The sequence below is a fragment of the Mus caroli genome, unplaced genomic scaffold, assembly GCF_978045245.1.
Source record: "Mus caroli unplaced genomic scaffold, Mus_caroli_1 scaffold_13, whole genome shotgun sequence".
Classification (NCBI taxonomy): domain Eukaryota; kingdom Metazoa; phylum Chordata; class Mammalia; order Rodentia; family Muridae; genus Mus; species Mus caroli.
In genome coordinates this window covers 68,458,425-68,483,098 of record NW_028227268.1, presented here as the reverse complement: position 1 = coordinate 68,483,098, position 24,674 = coordinate 68,458,425, and the positions used below count along the sequence as shown (strand labels likewise).

Here is a 24,674-nt window from a genome sequence, read left to right as displayed (position 1 = left end):
AGTCTATCCAAAATATCATTTCACTGTGTAATTAAAATATAATAATTAGTAATGAAGTATTTTACCTTTTGTGCTCAATATTATAAATTTCATATCATTTTACCATTAGGACATATCACAGGCAGGCCTAAGCACACTGCACTTATGTAACTAGATTTATTATTTTATGTACTACGTTTCTAGGTCTTTGTTATTATTATCTGATATGTCTATCAAAATATTGATTGATTATCCTAATGATTTGCCCCAAACATCATTCTCAAAATTATATCTTGTTAGCCGGGCGTGGTGGCGCACGCCTTTAATCCCAGCACTCGGGAGGCAGAGGCAGGCGGATTTCTGAGTTCGAGGCCAGCCTGGTCTACAAAGTGAGTTCCAGGACAGCCAGGGCTATACAGAGAAACCCTGTCTCGAAAAACCAAAAAAAAAAAAAAAAAAAAAAAAAAAATTACATCTTGTTATTCTAATGTTTTCTTTTTTTTTTTTTTTTTTTTTTTTTTTTTGGTTTTTGGTTTTTGGAGACAGGGTTTCTCTATGTAGCCCTGACTGTCCTGTAGACCAGGCTGGCCTCGAACTCAGAAATCCGCCTGCCTCTGCCTCCCGAGTGCTGGGATTAAAGACGTGCGCCACCACGCCCGGCATAATTTCTTAATCTCCTATACCCCAAGACTTAAATTTGGTTATGCCTACCATTGGGTATACAGTAGAAATCCCTATCTGCAAATGGGAAATTAGACTGCAAGGCATATTAGCAATGTACTTATATGTACACTAATTAGCATCAAGCTCTAAAATGTCTTCCTAAAAGCAATGAGTGGAAACTTATCAACTTTGGTACATAGATAAAGACTGGTCTTCCCTCCCCCATCCCCCTTGTTCATTTTAAGTTTAACAAGCAAGTAAGTGGCTTCTGACAAAGTGTTGCTATAATCAAGTTGTTGATATCTTGAAAAGGAAGCTTTAACAGTACAGTTTAGATTTATTTGTAAAGAATTGCTATCCTTAAGAGATACACAATTTTAAACTTCATACAGCCTGTATTGTCTCACACTTTGGCTCCTTTTGAATGTCTTTCTCAAATGTAACAGTTTTTGGATGTGGGTTGTGAGGGTCCAGCATTCCAGATAGCAAACGTTTTAGATATTTTCCCTGTTAAAACTCTTAATTGTAGCAGGTTATTCTCGAAGTAGGACATAGAGCTATCTTGTAGTATTACTCTGGCTGTGTTGCCTATGTGTGTGCCAATTCCGGTTGATATCCTTCCCCATCTGCTAAGCTGTAGTGTTCTTCATGGCTGTGTCTTGACTAACACTAGTTGCCCTATGAAAGCATTTCAAACATGGAATTCTTGACTATATCAGATTATTCCAAAGCAAACATAAATTTCTTACACTAGTAAGATGTCAATAGCATATTGGGGAAAATAAATTTGGAGAACAGTATGTAAAAATAGATTTCTGTATTGAGGGACTTCTTATATTATCAAGAGTTGAAGGAAATAAAGAATATTATCATTTTCCAGCTTATTCAACCATTGAACCATTTTATTTACTTTTGAATATTCATGAATTGTGTTTCCTAAAGTAGTATATACAGTTTCAGAGAGTCTATGCTTTGTGGAACACAGACTTGACCTATGCCTGTGGGGCCCCAGCACTGCTGACAGTAATGGTGGCACTACTAAAATTTAAAACTGCATATGGAAGGGAATTGGGTGAGACCAGATAAAATTGAATTTCATTTGTTCAGAAATGCACAAAAACCTGAGCAGCAGTGTTGAGAAGCCAGTTGCAGTCATTCTTTTATTCTACAATTGTTTAATGAATAGACTGTGCAGGATAGACATCACTACACCAGGCTTTTTGTTTGATGGGTAATAACGGGGAATATTATAAAATACCAAGAACCAGAAATTCTACATTGTAACAAATAGAGTAAAAGTACAGAAATATTTTATTCCCTGTAAGCTTCTTATACATGCTTTATTTGTTTATTTGTTTTATTGGATATTTTATTTATTCACATTTCAAATTTTCCGGTTTCCCCTCTGCAAGCCCCCTATCTCATCCCCCCTTGCCCTGCTTCTGTGAGGGTGCTCCCCCACCCACTCACCCACTCCTGCCTCACTGCCCTAGCATTCCTTACACTGGGGCATCAGGCCTTCACAGGACCAAGGACCTTCCCTCCTATTAATGCCAGATAAGGCCCCTTCACCTCCTTCAGTCCTTCCCCTAACTGCTCCATTGGGGTCCCTGTACTCAGTCCAATGGCTGTGAGCCTCTGCATCTGTGTTGGTCAGGGTCTGACAGAGCCTCTCAGGAAACAACTGTATCAGGCTCCTGTCAGCAAGCACTTCTTGGCATCCACAGTACTGTCTGGGTTTGGTGTCTGCATGTGGGATGGATCCCCAGGTGGGGCAGTCTCTGGATGGCCTCTCCTTCTGTCTCTGCTTCACTCTTTGTCCCTGTATTTCCTTTAGACAGGAGCAATTCTGGGTTAAAATTTTGGAGATGGGTGGTGGTCCCATTCCTCAACTGGGGTGGTGCCTAACCTCTGGATATGGTCTCAACAGGTTCTCCCTCCCCTTTGTGTTGTATTTAAGCTAATGACATCCCTGTGGGGTCCTGGGAGGTTCTTGCTTTCCTGGCATCTGGGACTTTCTGGTTGCTACACCCAGTTCCCTATACCCCATTGCTACACACTTCTGTTCAATCTCCCGAGCCTCTGTACATCTCCATCTCCTCCCATGTCTGATTTTTCCCCTCCCCCTCTTCTCTTCCTCCCTAGTCTCTCCTACCCTCTACTTCCCTTGATTATTTTGTTCCCCCTTCTAAGTAGGACTGAAGCATCAATTCTTTGATCTTCCTTCCTCTTGAACTTCATGTGGTCCGTAAGTTGTATTGTGCCCAATATCCACTTATCAATGAGCATATACCATGTGTGTTCTTTTGTGACTGAGTTACCTCACTCAGGATTTTCTAGATCCATCCATTTGCCTGCGAATTTCATGAAGTCATTGTTTTTAATATCTGAGTAGTATTCCGTTGTGTGAATGTACCACTTTTTTTTTTTTATTCATTCTCTGTTGAGGGACATCTGGGTTGTTTCCAGTTTCTGGCTATTATAAATATGGCTGCTATGAACATAGTGGAACATGTGTCCTTACTATATGTTGGAGCATCTTCTAGGTATATGCTCAGGAATAGTATAGCTGGGATCTCAGGTAGTAGTACTATATCCAGTTTTTCTGAGGTTCCACCAGACTGATTTCCAAATGGTTGTACCGGCTTGCAATTCCACCAGCAATGGAGGAGTGTTCCTCTTTCTCCACATCCTCACCAGCATCTGTACAAGCTTTATTTTAATTATTTTGGTGCTGTATTAGCTCATGGCACTTTCAACTCTTTTTTTTTGGCTTGTATGTTAACATTTATTCACACACTACTATAAATATCATGTGTATTAATTATCATCATAAGACATTATAATAAAAACCCATTTTGAAATCTACTAATCTTTTCATCATTGTAGAAAAGCAGAATGTGGAGGACTTAGAATAAGATCATTCAGTCAGTGTCTTAGTCACTGGTCTTTTGCTGTGAAGAGACACCATGACTAAGGCAACTATTATAAAAGAAGTCATTTAATTGGAGCCTTGTTTACAGTTTCAGAAGTTTGGTCCATTATCATCATGGCAGGGAGCATAGCAGCATGCAGGCAGATACTGGAGCAGTAGCTGAGAGCTACATCCTGATCCATAGACAAGAGAGACTCTGGTCTTGGACTAGGCTTTTGAAACTTCAAAGCCCACCCCTAGTAACACATTACTTCTAACAAAACGGAGCCTCCTCCTCCTCCTTCTGATCCTTTCAAACAGTGCCATTACCTGGTGACTAAGCATTCAAATATATGAGCCTATGAAATCCATTCTTAATCAGACCACCACAGTCAGTAAAGTGCTTGCTCAGCAAACATGAGGACAGAAGTTCAATCCCAAGAACCCACATAAAAATCAAAACTCTGGAATGTATATCCTTATGGTAGCAAAACTTACTAAAGGGGACAAGTTAAAGACTATGTTCCACATTATATGTACACAGAACACACATATGTTACACATTCAGTTTTAGCATGAAAGGTTTTCAGATTAGTTACAGAAATAAAGAATCAAGTATGGCAGATCTTGTAATACTGACACTCAAGAGACTCAAACAGGATTTGGATGCCAGCTTGTGTAGCATACAAAGATTCTGCTTCGATAAAACAAATAACTTTCTCCATAAGGACTAAGTTCATCTATATATTTCAAATTGGCTAAAATTCATTTTGAGTCATCAGTCCTAGACTTTTTCTAGAAAACAGCAATATTGCTTTTCTACTTCTAAATCTTTCCCCCTAAACCCAGATGTTTACCCAGGGAATGAATGAATACATACACACACATACACACACACACACACACACATACCTATGTAATTCCTATATTTTAAACATTTGTGGCACCTTTTTTTTTTTTTTTTTTTGGTTTTTTGAGCTCACTTTGTAGACCAGGCTGGCCTCGAACTCAGAAATCCACCTGCCTCTGCCTCCCGAGTGCTGGGATTAAAGGCGTGCGCCACCACGCCCCGCTCTTTGATTACTTATTTAAGATGGGGGTGTCCTTTTATATTCATCCTAAAGCTTGCTTTTTAGTTAAAAAAATTTTTTGAGAGATGTATTGAGGTTTAAATGTACAAATCTACCTCAGACTTTTAAATTCTGAATAATACAGTTGGACCTTAGCATCTGTGATCTCTGTACACATGTATTCAACCAACCGTGGAGCAAAAATACATTAAACAAATGGCATTAAATTTGTTTTCCCCCTAGTTATCATTCCTAAACAACTTTACATGCCATTAACAGCCTTTGCATAGCATTATGTTGTGTTAGGTCTTGTAAGTCGTCTAAAGGTGATTTAAAATGCAGTGGAAAGAGGTTAGGAGGATAGTGTAATGACTTAAGTGCACTTACTGCTCTTGCAGAGGATGCAAGCCAGTTCCCAGCACCCACATAGTAGCGTCTCACATAACATTCATAGCTATGGTTCCAGAGGACCTGAGAGTTTGTTCTGTTCTGTAGGCACTAAGCTTACATATGGTACACATAACATGCATACAGGCAAAACAGACACACACCCAAAACACATAGAAAATGTGAATGGCTTATATGCAGATATAACAATTTTCTTCCATTTTGGAGGAGACTAGAGCATTTGTCAATTCTAGTGTTTGAAAGGATGGTCTAGAAATCAGTCCACCAAGGATACTGAGAAGCAACTCCATTCTAAAATAGGCTGATAATGACTACTCTCATTCTGATTGATTGTTTCCTCCACCGAGTGTCAGATAGTTTGTAATACATTTGTCTTTGTGTACCTCTTTGCTTTCTGGTAGGTATTCCAAGAGCCATAAGGTTATGCTTTTAATTTTATATATTATTTATTATGTGTGTTGGGGTGGCACAAATGTACCAGAGATGGATGGAAGTTAGAGAATAACTTGTATCATGGGTCTGGAGATAGAACTCAGATAATCCGACTTGTCAGCAGTTTCCTTTACTTGCTGAATTGTTTCAACAGCCTGGTTTATATATTTTAAATGTTTTCTTCTATTTGTTAGTATAACAGTTATTTCCCCAAATTATTCTCCAAAATGGCTGTACCAATTATACTCTGAATAGCTTATGAGAATAACATGGTTTTTTTTTCCCCCTTGGTCTTGGCTATTCTAAAGATATTGAAACTAACTACAAGTCAGATATCAGAAGTAGGGTGTAAAAGTAACTTGTATTCGTCTGTTGTAATTGTCCGCTCTGAGGATTACACCTAACCTAGGCCTAGCCCTGGAAGCCTCTGTACAGTCTTACCTAGGCCTAAAATGTTTTCAGCCTCTGAGACTTGCTGCCGAATAAGCTCACTCTTTCTAGTTCTTTCTGATCACTAGCTGGCTGATTCAACTCAGCTGTTCTGACCCAAACTCTTCTCCAAGCTGACTGATTCAATCTTGCCTCTCTGCCTGTCCTGAATTGCTTTGCCTGACCTCAAACTAACTCTAGCAATCTGTTCTAATCTGGCTACTTCTCATTCTCTTTGGCTTGTTCTATCTTTACCTGTGTCTAACTTGTTCTCTCTCTCTGCAACCTGTCTCCCTATCTGTCCCAGCAAAACTGCCTATTCCTTCCTCCTTTCTTTTCTGTGGTGCTCTCTTAAGTAGACTTTTTCCTGTCTGTTCTCTTGAGAGTTGGGCATATCCTATCTGTCAGATCTTTCTCAGAATTGTCACTTTGTCTGCAACTCAAACATCACTTTGAAACTTGGGTGCTTCCTTCTACAAACTAAATTTACTTTTATTATTTGAATTAAATGTATGTATTAAGGGCATGTCTGTATTCCAGCCAGAGGGATTAATAGAAGTGTGTGCTGAGTGCCAAGCCACACCACAACTAGAAACAGGTATTTTCAGTAAATAACATAATCTCGGGGTTCACAGTGTGATCAAATAGCCACAACATTAGAGTTTCCTCCATAGACCAAGCAAGAAATCACTCCATACTGTGGACCCTTTGAGTGTCTCCTCACTAACACTATCCACCTTCAGATAGCTCAGATCTCGGACTGTATCATGCCTTGTAAGCCCCAAATTATTTTACCTTTTTTTTTTTCTGCTCAATCACCTTTAAATCCCACTGTTAGGGTTTACTTGCTTTGCCTCAATAGCTCATAGAACTCAAAGACATAAGTTTATTATTTAGCTAAGAAGGATATTACAAAGGCTTCAGTTTGAGAGATGTGTAAGCCAAGGAACATGGAACTTCTTTTTAATAGTTGCTCTGTGTATCTCAGAGTTGTCCTGGAACTTGCTTTGTAACCAGGCTGGCCTCAAACTCAGAGATCCACCTGTCTCTGCCTCCCAAGTGCTGGGATTAAAGTCATGAGCCACTACACATGGCACTGCTTTGGGGTTTTTATAGAGACATCATTTCTTGGGCATGATAAAGTTGGGATAGCCACATAGAAATAAGATTGTACAGAAAAAGTCAGATCTACTTCTCAAAGACTGGAAAGGGAGACCTAGCAAAAGTCTGTCCTCAAAATTAAGGCGCAGAATCCTTGGTGGGAGTCTTAACTATATATCAAAAAGGGGGTCAGAGGATTTATAGCCACCTTCAAGGAAAAAAGGTAAGGGAAGATTAATTTTGTAACCTGCCTGGTGGAAGAGAAAAACCTGGTTTCTATGGCCTGCCTCTGGAGGGAACTGTAAGCCAAGAAACATGGGTGAAAGCCAAATGAGGATTTCATAGACTGTCATGTAAATATACAACTTGCTTTCTTAGATTTTTTTTTTCTTTCTGGGGGAAAATAAGTATTTGTTTTTCTGGTTGCTAGCAAGATTAATAGTTCTAGCTGTTTTTTCTGCTATCCTAACCTAAGTGATGTCACAATGTTTAGATAAATGGTAAAGCCAAACAACAAAGGAGTCCTGATATCTGAGCCTTTTAGGCTGTTTCTCTCAAAAGGTTGTCTGTACCTGTGGAGACCTTAAGTCTTCAGTTTATCCAGTCAGCAACAGTCAGCCTTTATACTTCTGTAATGTTTGTAGTCAAGACATCTTCCTTCCTGAATGTCTACAAAAAACACATGATCTTCAGCAGACCACACAAGTCCAGATATAGAATATACATGACAGAGTCTGACACACAAGACATTCTGCAGAGCTTACTGGATTAGAAGGGTTAGGAGTAAATAAATTGAGTTTGCTGGCGAAAGGTCAACTATTAATTCAGACTTGGTCATGAAGAAAAGGAATAAAATTTTTCTATTTTGATTCTTACAAAGTAAACAGAAACTTCAGCTTAATGTCATGAAACATCTACCTCATTTGGTCTCATTCTCAGATCAGAACATCTGTGTAAAGGCATATAGAATGCATTTGCTATGGTTCACAAATGAACCACCTAAGGAACATGCAAGTGTTAGCTGCAGTCACTGTCTCCTCATATCTATTCTCTAAAGAGGTTCAGGAGATTTCTGTGTGGTGTTCACATCATACTTGTGTCTTTATCTTTGTGTCACCACCTGTGTTCCTAGCATAAAAATACAGCATCATGGGATGCTAAAATCAAGTAGCCCGATTTTTAAAACCATGTTCCACTGCTTATTTGAATATGAACTATGCATACTGCTCAGTTGTGCTGCCTCAGTCCCTCAGTAGAGTAAGAAGAATAAAAATCACTTCTTTCCAGAGATTGGTAGGGTTTAAGATTTCTCAGTACACTGTATTACCAGGCTTAATCTGCAGCCTTGTTCTCTGGCTTTGGTTGATTACACCACCTTAATCTGTCTTCCTTTGTGTAGGAATCGTGTGTGTGTGTGTGTGTGTGTGTGTGTGTGTGTGTGTGTGTGTTATGTAGTGGATGTTTAGAGGTACCATTCGTGCACATTGAGGCCAGAGCAAAATATCTAGTTATTCCTTTGTTGTTTTCTGCCTTACTCTCTTGAGATAGGGTCAGGAGAACCCTACCTGGCTGCTTTGGATAGACTACTAGCTAACTAGCCAGCTGGCTCTAAGGATCTGCCTATCTCTGCCTCTCTTGATCTTGTCTACACCTCCTGTGTACTAGGAAGACAGGTGTGTGCCACCACACCCATCTAAATGATGACTTTAATCTCCTTCTAATATGTAGCATTTATTTGGTTCAGATATTGTCTTGTTTCTAAAGTGATAGTATTGATTTATAGGTTGTTGAGAGATTATTTTATAATTCCCCAATATGTGATCATTTCTATTTTTTGTTACTTATTTCTGCCTTTGCACATGAGTACTGAATGTTCTCTGTATGATTTTAATTGTATTTTTCAGCTGTGTCTGATTCTTACAAATATTTGATGTCTGTCTTAAAGAACGCATATCCTATAATTTTGGATTATGTTCTCATTATGCGCACTGAAGGTGACATTTCTTAACACATCTTTTTGTTGGAAAGAGATTTGCGCTAACATTTCACAACATGAGTGTGGCTTCATCTTCCACTGTTATTTTCACCTTTAAGTTTTCTTTTATTGAAAAATAATTGTTTGTGATGAGGTTTTGATACGTTTGCATACTGTGAGATGACCAAATCAAGGCTAGTTAGCCTGCTCATCATATAAAATATTTCTTCTCGGCTAGAACATTTAAAATCTTTTCTTAGTTTTTGGAAATCTATAATACATTTTTTACAGTGATTGTTACTTGTGCTGTGTAATCTGTAACTGCAATTCATTCATTTTGTATAACTGAAACTTTGTACAGTTCTCCAGCTCCCAGCCTCTAGTACCCACCATTTTATTCTTTGTTTCTGTGAATTTTAACATTTTGGTTCCCTGTAGAAGTTAGATTATACATTAGTCTTTCTATTTGTTGGTTCATTTTTTTCCTTGCACATTTTGATACTGTGTTGTGTGTTGTTTTTCTTTCAACAATGTTTGTCTGAATTACTGAACCCACCAGCAGCAGTTCATGGTATAATTAGTCTGTGCAGTTTCTGTAGTCTGTATTCTTAAGATAGTGGAACTCAAACTTGATGATTTTCTCTTTAAAATAGATATAGAATACATTGAGTATATGCAACAAGAAAACTTACTTCAAATTTTAGGTTTACTTAATGGTCCTAAATAGATAATTGAAGAGAAATTATATGGAGTGATAGTGAATGATCTTATCTCTTACTTAAAGCATTAACTGCTTTGGAGCATAGAGAATTATTTCATATCTTAACTTCCATAATATTGCTTATGAGATACCTGTTTTATTTCACAGTATGAGATACATTGTATAGTCTGTGTCCTTGATAAGATTAGTCATATATTAAAGATAAAGTGGTAGAGTCGTTTGCTTTTTATTTTTAATTACATTTTATTTATTTGTGTGTGCACTTGGACATGCTATGATGAGCATTTGAAGATGAAGGACAACTTGTAGGAGTTGGTTCTCTCTACTCTGTGGATCCAGGGAGCCGTTTTGGGTTATCACGTTTGTAGACAAGCACCTTCACCCACTGAACCATTTTGCCATGTCTTTTCTATTCTTCTTGTATTCTCTGCACTTAACAAAGGCATTCATTGGATAATTGTGATCACTAATAAGTTTTTCAGGAGCTAAGTACAGCATAGTACAATGTTAAGAACAAAGATTGTAAACACTTTTAAATCTTGTACAGTCATTTTGGTAACCATAGTCTTACTGCCTGCAGATGCTCATCTGTAATCTCAAACATTACTATTAATTTTATTTAGACATACTACCAGTGTGTATGTATCTGTGTTTTCTATTCTTGACATTTAAAGCTATTTTTGGTTTTAAAAAATACATTATGTCAAGAACTCTCTAACGAGCAAAGTTTGGCATTCAGAATAACTCAAGTTCTTTTCTCCTTCAGCTTCCAGCTGATCTTACCAAGATGCACCTCACAGACAACCCTCATCCACAGGTGACGCATGTGTCTTCTAGTCAGTCTGGCTGTAGCATTGCCAGTGACTCTGGGAGCAGCAGTTTATCCGATATCTATCAGGTAATACCTTAGGCTGGGTACTGTGCATATGGACTTTTTGATTCTGCAAAATACCCTCTGCTTATCCTCTAGATCCAGCAACCTTTCACAGGAGTTTCCTAAGGCCATCAGAGAACACAGATGTTTACATTAAGATTCCTAACAGTAGGGAAGGTACAGTTATAAAGTAGCAATGAAAATTGTATGGTTGGGGTCATAATAATAAAGGGTCGCAGCATTAGAAAGGTTGAGAACCACTGCTCTAGAAGATCATGTATCTTTTAATTTAACTGTGAAACTCAAGTGTAAGATTTTTAGCAAAGTATGCTTAATATGTTGTCACATTCGTCAGCCTGATTATTTCTTTTATCCAGTTGAATCCATATGATAGAATGCTTGCCTTAGTTAAGGGAAAAGTTTGTAGGGTTTTGTTTTTGTGAAACAGAATGTTGCCCTGTAACCTAAGCTAACTTGAAATTTTCAATCTTCCTACCTCAGCCTCCTGAGAGTTGGGTTACAGGCTCATCCCTGGGTTTAAAAAAGGTTTTTGAAACAACAGCTTACACTTGTGAAAGGACTGATTTTTTTTAATTATAATTGTAGAAGTTTTCTATAAGTAAAATTTATGAAGAAAGGTAGGGTTGCTTTTGTATTGCAAAACTTTTGTCCTGTGTAACCTTACTGAAATAGAAAGTTAAATAGGGAGTGTAATTATAGACTCCTCCATTTTTAAAGCTGAACAGAAAATTCCAAACTAAATAAGGTTTGTTTGGTTTTTTTTTTCCAGTGATTCTTATAATAAAAAGAGGGTTCTGGGAATCATTACAAAGTAAGAGAATTTTTGCACATCCTACTAGATTAAATTCAAATTTGGCTTGGGCCAGTACTGATTTGTTAGGTCTTCATGGTAGAGTGTGATCTTGTCTTAGTGCAGGGTGTCTAGGGCAGTTTCCTAGATGTAAAGCCTTTTGATCTGAAGCCCAGTGGTAGTAAATAACTGGAGATGCAATATTAATGGTTGGTTTAGTTAAGAATTCAGATACTACTGGCTGGTTTATGTGTCATCTTGACACAGGTAGGAGTTATCACAGAGAAAGGAGCTTCAGTTTGGGAAGTGCCTTCATGAGATCCAGCTGTGGAGAATTTTCTCAGTTATTGATCAAATGGGGAGGGCCCCTTGTGGGTGGTGCCATCTCTGGGCTGGTAGTCTTGGTTCTATAAGAGAGCAGGCTAAGCAAGCCAGGGGAAGCAAGCCAGTAAGTAACATCCATGGCCTCTGCATCAGCTCCTGCTTTCTGACCTGCTTGAGTTCCAGTCCTGACTTCCTTTGGAGATGAACAACAGTGTGGAATTGTAAGCTGAATAAACCCTTTCCTCCCCAACTTTCTTCTTGGTGATGATGTTTGTGCAGGAATATAAACACTAAGACAGATACATTTTGTGTTATTGGGCTGACTAGTAGATATTTAATGTAAGCTACATGTCTAATTTAAGCTTTTCAATAGTCATCTAAAAGGAAACATAAAATCAACTTTGGTGATATGTTTTATTTATGCTATATCTAAATATTATTTTGGCATTTAAGTAATATTTTTGTTGTGCATATTTTGTTTAGATTTTTTTCATACTTAGTTTAGATTTACAGCCCATCTCAGTTCTGATGTCATACTTTAATGCATGCATACACACACACACACACACACGTGCACATGCAAAACTTCCTGTTTGCCTTTTTTACAATATTTATAACCAAAGAATTTATCCTTTCTCTTCTGTAGAAATACTGTAAGGAATTTAACAAAGAAAGTCAAAACAGTACAGTAACTTAGTTACGTACTCCATATCTTTAGTAATTGGTGGGGTTAGTATATTTTGCCTCTCAAAAAGGAAGTACATTATAGAAGAACTATAGGTGTTGTTGCATCTAAAACTCTGTTAGAGCTGTGGTTTCTCTGCTTCTGTGTTGTTCACAAAGGAATACTGAAGAAGGCTGATTCTAAAACAATCAAGTGGAGTGTTGTAGCTGTACTTTTCTCTCAGAATACTAGGGAAAGTGTGCCTTGCTAAGAGAAACAGTAAGCAAAGATATGTTTCTGACAAAATGTAGGCACCTGATTTCACTGGGATATTCTATTTCTAAGATAGATATGAATACTTTTTTTAGGCAAGAAGCAAAGCCCTAATAGTTGTAACAGAAAGAATGCAGGGATAGTGAACATATTATTTATTCAAGTCAATGCTTTTCTGTGTATTCAAAGATGGGTTGTATACAACTGGTATCTCTTCCAAGATGCTGGAAGAGTGCCTGAGATCCTGCACTGATTATCGCTTCCTTGCCTACTAGTGTTAGTTGGAAGTCTTGTATTGTAAGGCCATGTCCCTCTATGTGACTACCCTGCTTGCAGACTTCCATACATCAATAGCAGTCTGCAGTTTTGTTGCCTTTTAGCTATTTTCTTTATAATTGAGATATAGGTAGATATCTTGCTGACTAACCATATCACAGAGTATTGAAGAACATTCTTTATAATTCAGTTCCATGCCATCAGTTCAGCTTCCTATATCACTAATCATGTGCCTATGTTTCATGGATATTAGTGATTGTTTACATATAACAAAATTTATCCTCTTTAATATGAGAAATTAGCATAGGGTCTGAAAGCATTTTAAGCTTGTTTGTATTCATTTTCTCTCCTGATCCCTGTCCTTACAAAAACCAATCTGTGTTCTTCCTTTACTGTTTTGTATCTCCAAAATGTTGTGTTAAATAGAATCTCTATAACAAAAGGGGGGAGGGTACTTTGAAATTTATAAATTACTGAGTAAGACAGTGGTAAATTTTAGTAAATTTACAGAATAAACAAGTAAAAAGATATAGACATTGAAATTCTAGAAACAAAACAGTTACTCAAAAATTTTTTTTTGTTTTTTGTTTGTTTGTTTGTTTGTTTTTTGTTTTTGTTTTTTTTTTTTTGAGACAGGGTTTCCCTGTATAGTCCTGGATATCCTGGAACTCACTCTGTAGACCAGGCTGGCCTCGAACTCAGAAATCCACCTGCCTCTGCCTCCCAAGTGCTGGGATTAAAGGCGTGCGCCACCACCGCCCGGCTTACTCAAAAATTTAAAGCAGAAGAAAATTGTGATAGGGCTAAACCCAAAATGCAGAAGTGTAAGATAAAGATCTTTTAAGAGAGGCCAGTTAAGGTAGAAATTATCAGACCCTTACTCTGCTAACTTTTAAGGCAATTGCCTAGAAATAGAAACATTTTATCTTGACAAAAGCAGCTTAGAGGAAAGGGTATGTTTGCTCACAATTCCAGTTTTGCAGCACAGCATTGTGGGGAAGTCAATGCAGCAGGAACTTGAAACAATTAGTCAAAATTCATCTCTAGTCAATAGCAAAGAACAGTGAGTTAACAGATGCATGTGTGTGCTGGGCTTCGTTCTCTACCCTTAGCACAGTCTAGAATTCTGGTCAGGTCTTCTCAGCAGAATCAAGATAGCCTTCTGTAGATAGACATTCTCATAGGTCAACCTGATACAGATAGTCCCTCATTGAAACTCTTTTCCCAAATAATTCTAGATTATATCAAGTTGATGATTAATGTATGTGACATTCCATAAAACAAAGCAAAACAGGCCAAAAAAGATAAAAGTAGAGGCAGATTCTTATATGTTATGCCTTACATGGAATAAACTTAAACAATAATTTTAAAATATGTGTGGAACAATTAAAGGAACATCTACTAAAAGATAAACTAGAACAGAATAATAAAGTAGACCTCAAAAGATTGTAAGATTTTAATAAGAAGCCATGTGTAGCATAAGAAATATTTAGAAAAAATTGTGTGCGTGTGTGCATGCGTGTGCATGCCTGCGAGTGTGTATATAAAAGAGCTTAGGGAATAAAACAGAGGTAAGAAAGGTTAAACATTAGTACTGGAGCCAGGACTGCCTTTAGAGAGATACTTGTTAAAACTATGAATATACTATTTTGTCAGACAAGAATATTGCTGATAACTGAACCAACAACTGTTAAATTATGTGGTTGTAAGTATTCCAGCTTTGAAGGATTTCAGGTGTGAACACTTAGCACTTAACTATACAAAGTCTTGTGAAATGATGCAAGTATTTTACTTCGGAGAATTGGCTTCAGTACTATGCTAGAAGTGCTGTGTACCCAAGCATGAGGCTACATACTCTTAGGCACTGCTGCTTTTTGATTTTTTTTTTTTTTTTTTTTTTTTTTTTGGTTTAAAAACAAGAGCCTTTGGGCTTAAAAAAACAAAAACATTTTCCACTGTTTAAAAAGAAGATTACAAGTAAGGTCCCAAAGTGATTGTTTTTATCAGATTATCTTACATTTTAGCTCATTGTATCCATTAAAATGCTAGAATGTTCTTAGAGTGTTTACATATCTTTCAAGAATGTACAGGAGAATATGAAGTGCTTCTTTCTAGATCCTTTTTTCTAGTAACTTCAGTCTTATTTAACAGCTGGACAATTGTAAAGCAATAGCTCTTGAACATTTGTCCTTTTAAAAATTTTTTTGATTTGTTTAAAAAACAAAATGTGTCCCTATGTATGGGTTGTATACTTGAGTGTAGTGCTCCTGGAAGCCAGAAATGGGCATTACATTACTTACTGGTTGTTCCAAGCAACTTAGGTGCCAGGAACCAAATTCAAGTCCTCTGGAAGAGTAATATATATATGCTCTTAACTATAGTGCTGTCTCTCTAGGCATTTGTCTTAACTCACTCTTAAGTAATCTAAGGTACAAAGCCATTCATCCCCCATCTGTGTGGAAAAGAAACAGACTTGTAAGAATCCCTTAACTTTCAACTCATGTTACCAGACTTTGGTACCATATCTCTATTAGAGCTACTTCTCCCCCGCACCCCCCCTTCCCAATTAGCTTTGTTCTACTAAATGTTCTTTAGCCACCAGTCTTTCAATTTTCTGTTAGGAATATCATCTGTTCAGTAGAGGTGTCACTCAGTGATAGATGTTACTTAAAAATGTAGATTTGCAGAAAGGAGCTGGCACAAAATTTTCCTTCAAAAAGGGATATGATCTGGAGAGAGGAAGGATTCCCACCCCCATGACCATGGCGTATAAAGGAGGCATTATCAAGCCTTAAAATGAAAGAACATTAGACAAGAAAAAAAATATCAGACCATAGGAAGCATTGTAGAGCCTGCAGGGAAGAGGAGGACTTTTCTTCAGATCCTGAGCAAAGCTGTAATCAGCTAACTACCGTGCTGTAGAGCATGACTGGGTTCCTGAAAGTGAGGAGGGCTGCAAGAGAACATGCACTTGAAATCCAGAGAGGAGGGGAAGGATGGGGGCACTGATTTTTTTTTTAATATATTTTATTACGTATTTTCCTCAATTACATTTCCAATGCTATCCCAAAAGTCCCCCATACCCTCCCCGCTCTCCCCCATTTCCCTACCCACCCATTCCCATTTTTTTTTTTTTCTGGCCCTGGCGTTCCCCTGTACTGGGGCATATAAAGTTTGTGTGTCCAATGGGCCTCTCTTTCCAGTGATGGCCGACTAGGCCATCTTTTGATACATATGCAGCTAGAGTCAAGAGCTCTGGGGTACTGGTTAGTTCATAATGTTGTACCACCTATAGGGTTGCAGGTCCCTTTAGCTCCTTGGGTACTTTCTCCAGCTCCTCCATTGGGAGCCCTGTGATCCATCCACTAGCTGACTGTGAGCATCCACTTCTGTGTTTGCTAGGCCCCGGCATAGTCTCACAAGAGACAGCTATATCAGGGTCCTTTCAGCAAAATCTTGCTAGTGTATGCAATGGTGTCAGCGTTTGGAAGCTGATTATGGGATGGATCCCTGGGTATGGCAGTCTCTAGATGGTCCATCCTTTCGTCACAGCTCCAATCTTTGTTTCTGTAACTCCTTCCATGGATGTTTTGTTCCCAATTCTAAGAAGGGGTACAGTGACCCCACTTTGGTCTTCATTCTTCTTGAGTTTCATGTGCTTAGCAGATTGTATTATATATCTTGGGTATCCTAAGTTTTGGACTAATATCCACTTATCAGTGATGTATTATATATCTTGGGTATCCTAAGTTTTGGACTAATATCCACTTATCAGTGAGTACATATTGTGTGAGTTCCTTTATGATTGTGTTACCTCACTCAGGATGATGCCCTCCAGGTCCATCCATTTGCCTAAGAATTTCATAAATTTATTCTTTTTAATAGCTGAGTAGTACTCCTTTGTGTAAATGTACCCCATTTTCTGTATCCATTCCTCTGTTGAGGGGCATCTGGGTTCTTTCCAGCTTCTGGCTATTATAAATAAGGCTGCTATGAACATAGTGGAGCATGTGTCCTTCTTACCGGTTGGAACATCTTCTGGATATATGCCCAGAAGAGGTATAGCTGGATCCTCCGGTAGTTCTATGTCCAATTTTCTAAGGAACCGCCAGACTGATTTCCAGAGTGGTTGTACAAGCTTGCAATCCCACCAACAATGGAGGAGTGTTCCTCTTTCTCCACATCCTCGCCAGCATCTGCTGTCACCTGAATTTTTGATCTTAGACATTCTGACTGGTGTGAGGTGGAATCTCAGGGTTTTGATTTGCATTTCCCTAATGATTAAGGATGTTGAACATTTTTTCAGGTGCTTCTCAGCCATTCGGTATTCCTCAGGTGAGAATTCCTTGTTCAGTTCTGAGCCCCATTTTTTAATGGGGTTATTTGATTTTCTGGAGTCCACCTTCTTGAGTTCTTTATATATGTTGGATATTAGTCCCCTATCTGATTTAGGATAGGTAAAGATCCTTTCCCAATCTGTTGGTGGTCTTTTTGTCTTATTGACGGTGTCTTTTGCCTTGCAGAAGCTTTGCAGTTTCATGAGGTCCCATTTGTCAATTCTTGATCTTACCATGCAAGCCATTGCTGTTCTGTTTAGGAATTTTTCCCCTGTGCCCATATCTTCAAGGCTTTTCCCCACTTTCTCCTCTATAAGTTTCAGTGTCTCTGGTTTTATGTGAAGTTCCTTGATCCACTTAGATTTGACCTTAGTACAAGGAGATAGGAATGGATCGATTCGCATTCTTCTACATGATATCAACCAGTTGTGCCAGCACCATTTGTTGAAAATGCTGTCTTTCTTCCAAAGGATGTTTTTAGCTCCCTTGTCGAAGATCAAGTGACCGTAGGTGTGTGGGTTCATTTCTGGGTCTTCAATTCTATTCCATTGGTCTACTTGTCTGTCACTGTACCAGTACCATGCAGTTTTTTATCACAATTGCTCTGTAGTAAAGCTTTAGGTCAGGCATGGTGATTCCACCAGAGGTTCTTGTATCCTTGAGAAGAGTTTTTGCTATCCTAGGTTTTTTGTTGTTCCAGATGATTTGCAGATTGCCCTTTCCAATTCGTTGAAGAATTGAGTTGGAATTTTGATGGGGATTGCATTGAATCTGTAGATTGCTTTTGGCAAGATAGCCATCTTTACAGTGTTGATCCTGCCAATCTATGAGCATGGGAGATCTTTCCATCTTCTGAGATCTTCTTTAATTTCTTTCTTCAGAGACTTGAAGTTTTTATCATAGAGATCTTTCACTTCCTTAGTTAGATTCACGCCAAGATATTTTATATTATTTGTGACTATTGAGAAGGGTGTTGTTTCCCTAATTTCTTTCTCAGCCTGTTTATTCTTTGTGTAGAGAAAGGTCATTGACTTGCTTGAGTTAATTTTATATCCAGCTACTTCACCGAAGCTGTTTATCAGGTTTAGGAGTTCTCTGGTGGAATTTTTAGGGTCACTTATATATACTATCATATCATCTGCAAAAAGTGATATTTTGACTTCATCTTTTCCAATTTGTATCCCCTTGATCTCCTTTTGTTGTCGAATTGCTCTGGCTAGGACTTCAAGTACAATGTTGAATAGGTATGGAGAAAGTGGACAGCCTTGTCTAGTCCCTGAGTTTAGAGGGATTGCTTCAAGCTTCTCACCATTTACTTTGATGTTGGCTACTGGTTTGTTGTAGATTGCTTTTATCATGGCTAGGTATGGGCCTTGGACTCCTGATCTTTCCAAGACTTTTATCATGAATGGGTGTTGGATCTTGTCGAATGCTTTTTCCGCATCTAACGAGATGATCATGTGGTTTTTGTCTTTGAGTTTGTTTATATAATGGATTACGTTGATGGATTTCCGTATATTAAACCATCCCTGCATCCCTGGAATAAAACCTACTTGGTCAGGATGGATGATTGCTTTAATGTGTTCTTGGATTCAGTTAGCAAGAATTTTATTGAGGATTTTTGCATCTATATTTATAAGGGAAATTGGTCTGAAGTTCTCTATCTTTGTTGGATCTTTCTGTGGTTTAGGTATCAGAGTAATTGTGGCTTCATAGAATGAGTTGGGTAGAGTTCCTTCTACTTCAATTTTGTGGAATAGTTTGTGCAGAACTGGAATTAGATCTTCTTTGAAGGTCTGATAGAACTCTGCACTAAACCCATCTGGTGCTGGGCTTTTTTTGACTGGGAGACTATTAATGACTGCTTCTATTTCTTTAGGGGATATGGGACTGTTTAGATCGTTAACTTGATCCTGATTTAACTTTGGTACCTGGTATCTGTCTAGAAATTTGTCCATTTCGTCCAGGTTTTCCAGTTTTGTTGAGTATAGCCTTTTGTAGAAGGATCTGATGGTGTTTTGGATTTCTTCAGGATCTGTTGTTATGTCTCCCTTTTCATTTCTGATTTTGTTAATTAGGATGTTGTCCCTGTGCCCTCTAGCTGATTCTTTTAGATTCTCTGTTGAACAGGGTAGACAAGCTTCATCCTGCAGCTTGAAGGCAGGCACTAGGCAGAACATAAATGCAGCTTGTAGCTAGGAGAAGTAGAATAGCTGCACAGTGTGCTTCCTTACCAGGTCTCACCAGAGGCTGAGCTGCTCTGAGCTGTGGCCTTGTTTCTGGAAGAAAAAGGCAGCTAGAGAATTTGTGATCTGACAGTCGAGTGCTTGCCTGGTATGTACAAGGTCCTGGGGTTTAATCTGTAGTATTAATCCTGAGAAAAATACAAATACAAAAAGACACCATCTATGTCCTTGTCCACGGCTAAGTTACCCACTACCCACATACAGTGCCATTTAATTTAAACTCCTACTTGAAACAAATTGCAAGAATGTGATGGCTTAAATAGTATTATTCTATTAATGAAATTTCAGTGTTTCACTCTTACTAAACTACAAATTTCAAGCCTTTCATTTCCCACTACCACCTGCCATCTGGTTCTGTATTCCATTAGTTTTCTATAGTAATTAGAGTCTGCTTCATGGCAGAGTACATGCTGCTGGTCCCTCAGCATGCTTTTTCTTAGCTGTGTTTTTGGTGTTTTGTGTGTAATGGTGTCTTGCAAGCTTGATGTTTTGTATTATCAGAATAAATTTATGCAGATGCGAGTTTATGTTTTTACTGATCTTGTTTCTTTTGCTGAGTCAAGCACTGTTTGGTACTTAGAAGTAACCTAGAAAAAAATTCAAGGTGAATAAATACCAGTATTGGTTTCAAGGAAAATGGCAAAATATCTCTGCTAACTAAAATGTTGGTCTGTAAGGCAGAGGAGAGAAGTGGACAGGGCTATCCTGGACTGCTGAATTGTGGAAGATTTCATTGCACAAAATTCTTGTCTGACCAAAAAGACAAGATGAGCTTAAAAGCTGAATGGTCCCTGAAAAGGGAACCTGGACATGATAATGCTGAAAGGAAAAGCATTGAAAATATGAAGTGCTGGCTTAACACTTAAACCTCAATTTTAAAATGTGGTTTTTGTAAGTTTGTATAACATTTTCATTAAACGTGTGGCACCTTTTACTGTAGCTTCATGTTTAGTTGCAAACAGGAAAGGGATATTCTCTGGTGGTTTATTTGGTGAAGGCCAACTCATCGTAGAGTCAGCTTGTACTCACCGCATTATATGTACAAAGTACATGTGACAGGAAAGGAAAACCAAAAGAGGTTTAATCCTTGTCCTACTAGACCCCTCTGCTTAACCTATTTATCATAATCTTTTTAATGATCTGCCTGGGGCTGGCTCAGTTTCCTAACTATCCTACAAAAGTGAGTCTCCTACCATCTCTTAATATTATCATTCTAATCCTGTGATTATTCTGCTCCTTTTAGTCGACCATTGTCCATCTCTTCCATTTGAGACTTCATATTTACATATATAACCATGCCAACCACCAGTGTTACCCTGGGCTGGTCTAGAACTCAGGGATTCAGTCTTTCATATGTTGGGATTGTAAGCATGAGCCACCACATATAGTTAAATTTATTCATCTGTTCATTTTACAGTTTATGTGATTCATTTTACAGTTAATGAGAATCCTTATTTTTGCTTTAAAGTACATGGTGGTTACAGAATAGGATATTGTATATGAGATACTATCATAGTCCATTCAAGCTGCTGTTTCAAAAAAAAAAACATGCCGTGCACTAGGTAGCTCACAAACAGTAGAAATTCACTTCTCATGGTTTTAGATGCTGGGAATTCCAAATTACAGTAATGACAAATTTGCTATCCTGTGAAAGATCTCTTTCTGATCTGTATATTGCACCATCTAGCTATTTCCTCATATGGAAGAAAGGTTGGATGGGCTTCCTCTGGCCTCTTATAGTACTACCCGTGAAGGTGCTGCCCATTCATGAGGATTCTAAAAACTTTGTGAGTTTTAAGCTGCTCAGAGGCTCCACCTTCCAGCACCATCATCTTGAAGTTAAGATTTCTTTCTATTAAGAATTTTTAGGGTGTTGGAGAGATGGCTCCATGTAAGAGCACTTGTGATTTTGGTTCCTAGCTCCATATAGCAGCTCACAACCATCAATAACCCCAGTGAAGGGAATTAGATGCCCTTTTCTGGCCTCTGTGGGCACCAGGCACACATGCAGTTTATTTACAATACATGTAGCCAAAACATTCATATACATATAATAAAAATAGTTATAATTTTTATGGGCTGGTTAAGAGTACTGACTGCTTTTCCAGAAATCCTGAGTCCAATTTCTAGCACCTACATGGTAGCTCACAGCCATTTTTAATGGTATGTGATTCCCTCTTCTGGTGTTCATGAAGACAGAGCACCACTCATATTCATAAATAAATGAATAACTCTTTTTTAAAAAGTTTTAGGATCTGGGGGTATGCCTTGGCTAAAGGAGCCTTGGGTGGCCCTATTTTGATGCCTGGCACTGTTGAAAAGGGAGGAGGATGTATGTAGCCCAGTTAGTAGAGGGCTTACCATTAGGTTCAACCTTAGCACTTCATAAACTGAGCATAGGAGGAGCATATAACTATAATCTTAAACGGCAGCAGGAAGATCAGAAGTTTAAAGGCCTTCTTGGCTACAGGTCAGGTCCCATCTGGACCACATGAAACCCTGTCTCAAAAAGGAAAAGAGGATAATGGTCCAGGCCATAGCAGCAGATTGTTACAAGCCACCTTTTCTAGTCTTAAAGGAGCTCATTGTATATTCATTCTGGATTATTAACTACTTAAAAATAAAGAGGAATCCAAAGGCACTATAAATTGTGCATAAAGCAAGACTAAGTTGTCATCTGAGCCCTAATGTGAATTAACAAAGGCCAGAAGATTAATATGCTGGCCCACAGAGAAAACGTGGAAGCAGTTCTGACAGCAGGGAGGCTGTAATTGCAGATAGGGCTTTCTTTCCTGCCTGTCTCTAAGGTCGTTTTGTGTCCTATGGCTTACCTGTTTTTCCTCCATTCTTCTCTGTGATCCTGTTGCTGGCACTCTTTCTCTGTCCAGTATGTTGTATTTCTGTTGCTTCATTGCTCTTTCTGGTTCTGCTTCTCTTACTCAAGAGTTCTCCTTCCCATTTCCCTGCCTCTCCTCTTCCTGTTCATTTCTAGCTTTGTTCCTATTTTTAACTCTTTGAAACTTGTATTGATGGTCACATACACACATATTTATACATCCTACTGCAGCACAAGGAACCTGCCAGTGTCTACCCTTCATAGAAAAGTGACTTTTCTACCCCTTCTTTATAGATCCTCAGCTACGACTGGGGCCTCAGGAGCAACTCTATAATGGAGTTTTGGTTTTTTTTTATACTGACTTAATTTTATTCCGAAGTACTTCTAAATAACAGTGTCATATTATGCTGGATATTTTATACTTCCTTGATCTTATATAGGTCTTATGTGGGTAACCACAGTTGCTATGAGTTCATGAGTGCAACATGTTATATACAAAGGAAGTATTTCAGAGCACTTGTCCCCATCTGCAGGCTCTTACGTTCCTTCTGCCTTCTCTTCTGTGATGTTCCCTGAATCTTTGGGCTCAGGAAAGGGGATTAATAAGAGAATAACTGACTATGAAAGAGGGCAGAAAGCATGTAAGACCTTAGATGAAGCTGTCATAATCTCCACTACTACTCATTTTGATTGCTTATTTTGTTATTATGGATTTCCTGTGCTCAACTCTTAATATTCATGCCTTTTCATTTACAGTATAGATCAGGAGCATAGTATTAAAAATATTCTAAATGTTTTTTACTTTTTATTTTTATTTTCATCTTCTGTGAATGGTAGTTTTCGAAGCTTCCTAGTTCCTATGATATCTCGCATTGATAAGTTTCCAAAGTTGTGGTTGAAATGTCTTTCTGTAGGCTACAGAGAGTGAAGTAGGAGATGTAGATTTAACACGTCTTCCAGAAGGACCCGTTGATTCTGAGGATGAAGAGGAGGAGGAAGAAGAGATTGACCGAACAGATCCACTGCAGGGTCGTGATCTTGTTCGGGAGTGTCTTGAAAAGGAACCCGCAGACAAAACTGATGATGATGTTGGTAAGAAATACATACATTTGAGGCCAACCAGAGCTCCACAGAAAAACCATCTTAACGGGGGGGGGGGGGGGGGGGGAGGGTTAATTCTGTTCACATAAACATTTTTAACGTTATATACAAAATAATCTGTTGCCACATAACATAGTGTACCAAAACATAACTTCTTAAAACAATATACCTTTATTATTTCATAGTCTTTGTTCGTTGGGAATTCAGGAACAACTTAGCTAGATAATATTAGCTTAGAATCTTAGTCAGAGTTTACCTGCAAACTCCAGTCACCTAAGTCTTCACTGGAGTGTGTGAAAATCTTAAGTCCAAGATGACTGCTCATGAGACTTCTGGTACAAGACCTCAGTTCCATGTCATGTAGTTTTCTTTGTAGCCTGCTTATTCACCCTAACAACTTAACAGTAGATCTCTGATGTGGGTAGTCCAGGGTGAGTAAGGTAGATAGATGCCCTAGTGTCTTTTGTGACTGTCATTCCTTCTGCCATAATCATTACACCACGCAAACCTGAAAGAGTATTTGTGAAGACTGTGTCTGGACATTGACATCAAGATGTCAGATCATTGAGAGCCATTGTTGAGACCTGCTGTGAGTGTTTATAAAGTAAAAATGTTGATTTCATTTTACTGATTTTTATCTTGATGTTCATAAGACTCACTAGAGTAGTACCTCAAGTTATGAGGTAATTTTTATTTTATTTATTTATTTATTTATTTATTTATTTATTTGGTTTTTCGAGACAGGGTTTCTCTGTATAGCCCTGGCTATCCTGGAACTCACTCTGTAGACCAGGCTGGCCTCAAACTCAGAAATCCGCCTGCCTCTGCCTCCCGAGTGCTGAGATTAAAGGCATGCGCCACCACCACCCGACTGAAGTAATTTTTAAATCAATTCCAAATATATTTCATTTACCCTCATTTGTGACACCCTCATTAATGTTACCCTCATTAAAATTATAGATTAAAGCTTTTTGTGTATTTCTTAATTTCTTACAGTTAGATAATATGTTTTTCATTGAAAAATTGAATCTAAAGATGGTTAAGGAACTAAGTTTACTTTGAGTCAGTTACATATTGCTACTGTTCATTTACGATTTTATCTTGGATTTTTTTATTATCTTATTGCTGTTCATATTAGAAGTCAATGTTAGTGAAAATTTTAACTTTTTTTTAGCAATGGCCAGTATATTTTTTTTAATTTTTAATATTTTTTTATTACGGATTACATTTCCAATGCTAT

At 38.1% G+C, this 24,674-nt stretch overlaps 1 protein-coding gene across 8 annotated transcripts in view; it reads left to right on the top strand.

Annotated features, from left to right (window-relative positions):
- Nucleotides 1-24,674, top strand: part of Rapgef6 (Rap guanine nucleotide exchange factor 6) — a 177,236-nt gene that overhangs the window by 76,813 nt on the left and 75,749 nt on the right. For all 8 annotated transcript variants that reach the window (XM_029483210.2, XM_029483211.2, XM_029483209.2 and 5 more), the window contains 2 exons: nt 10,459-10,590; nt 23,248-23,425. In XM_029483210.2, the coding sequence (XP_029339070.1) occupies nt 10,459-10,590; nt 23,248-23,425 (310 nt within the window). The remainder of the gene's footprint in view (nt 1-10,458; nt 10,591-23,247; nt 23,426-24,674) is intronic.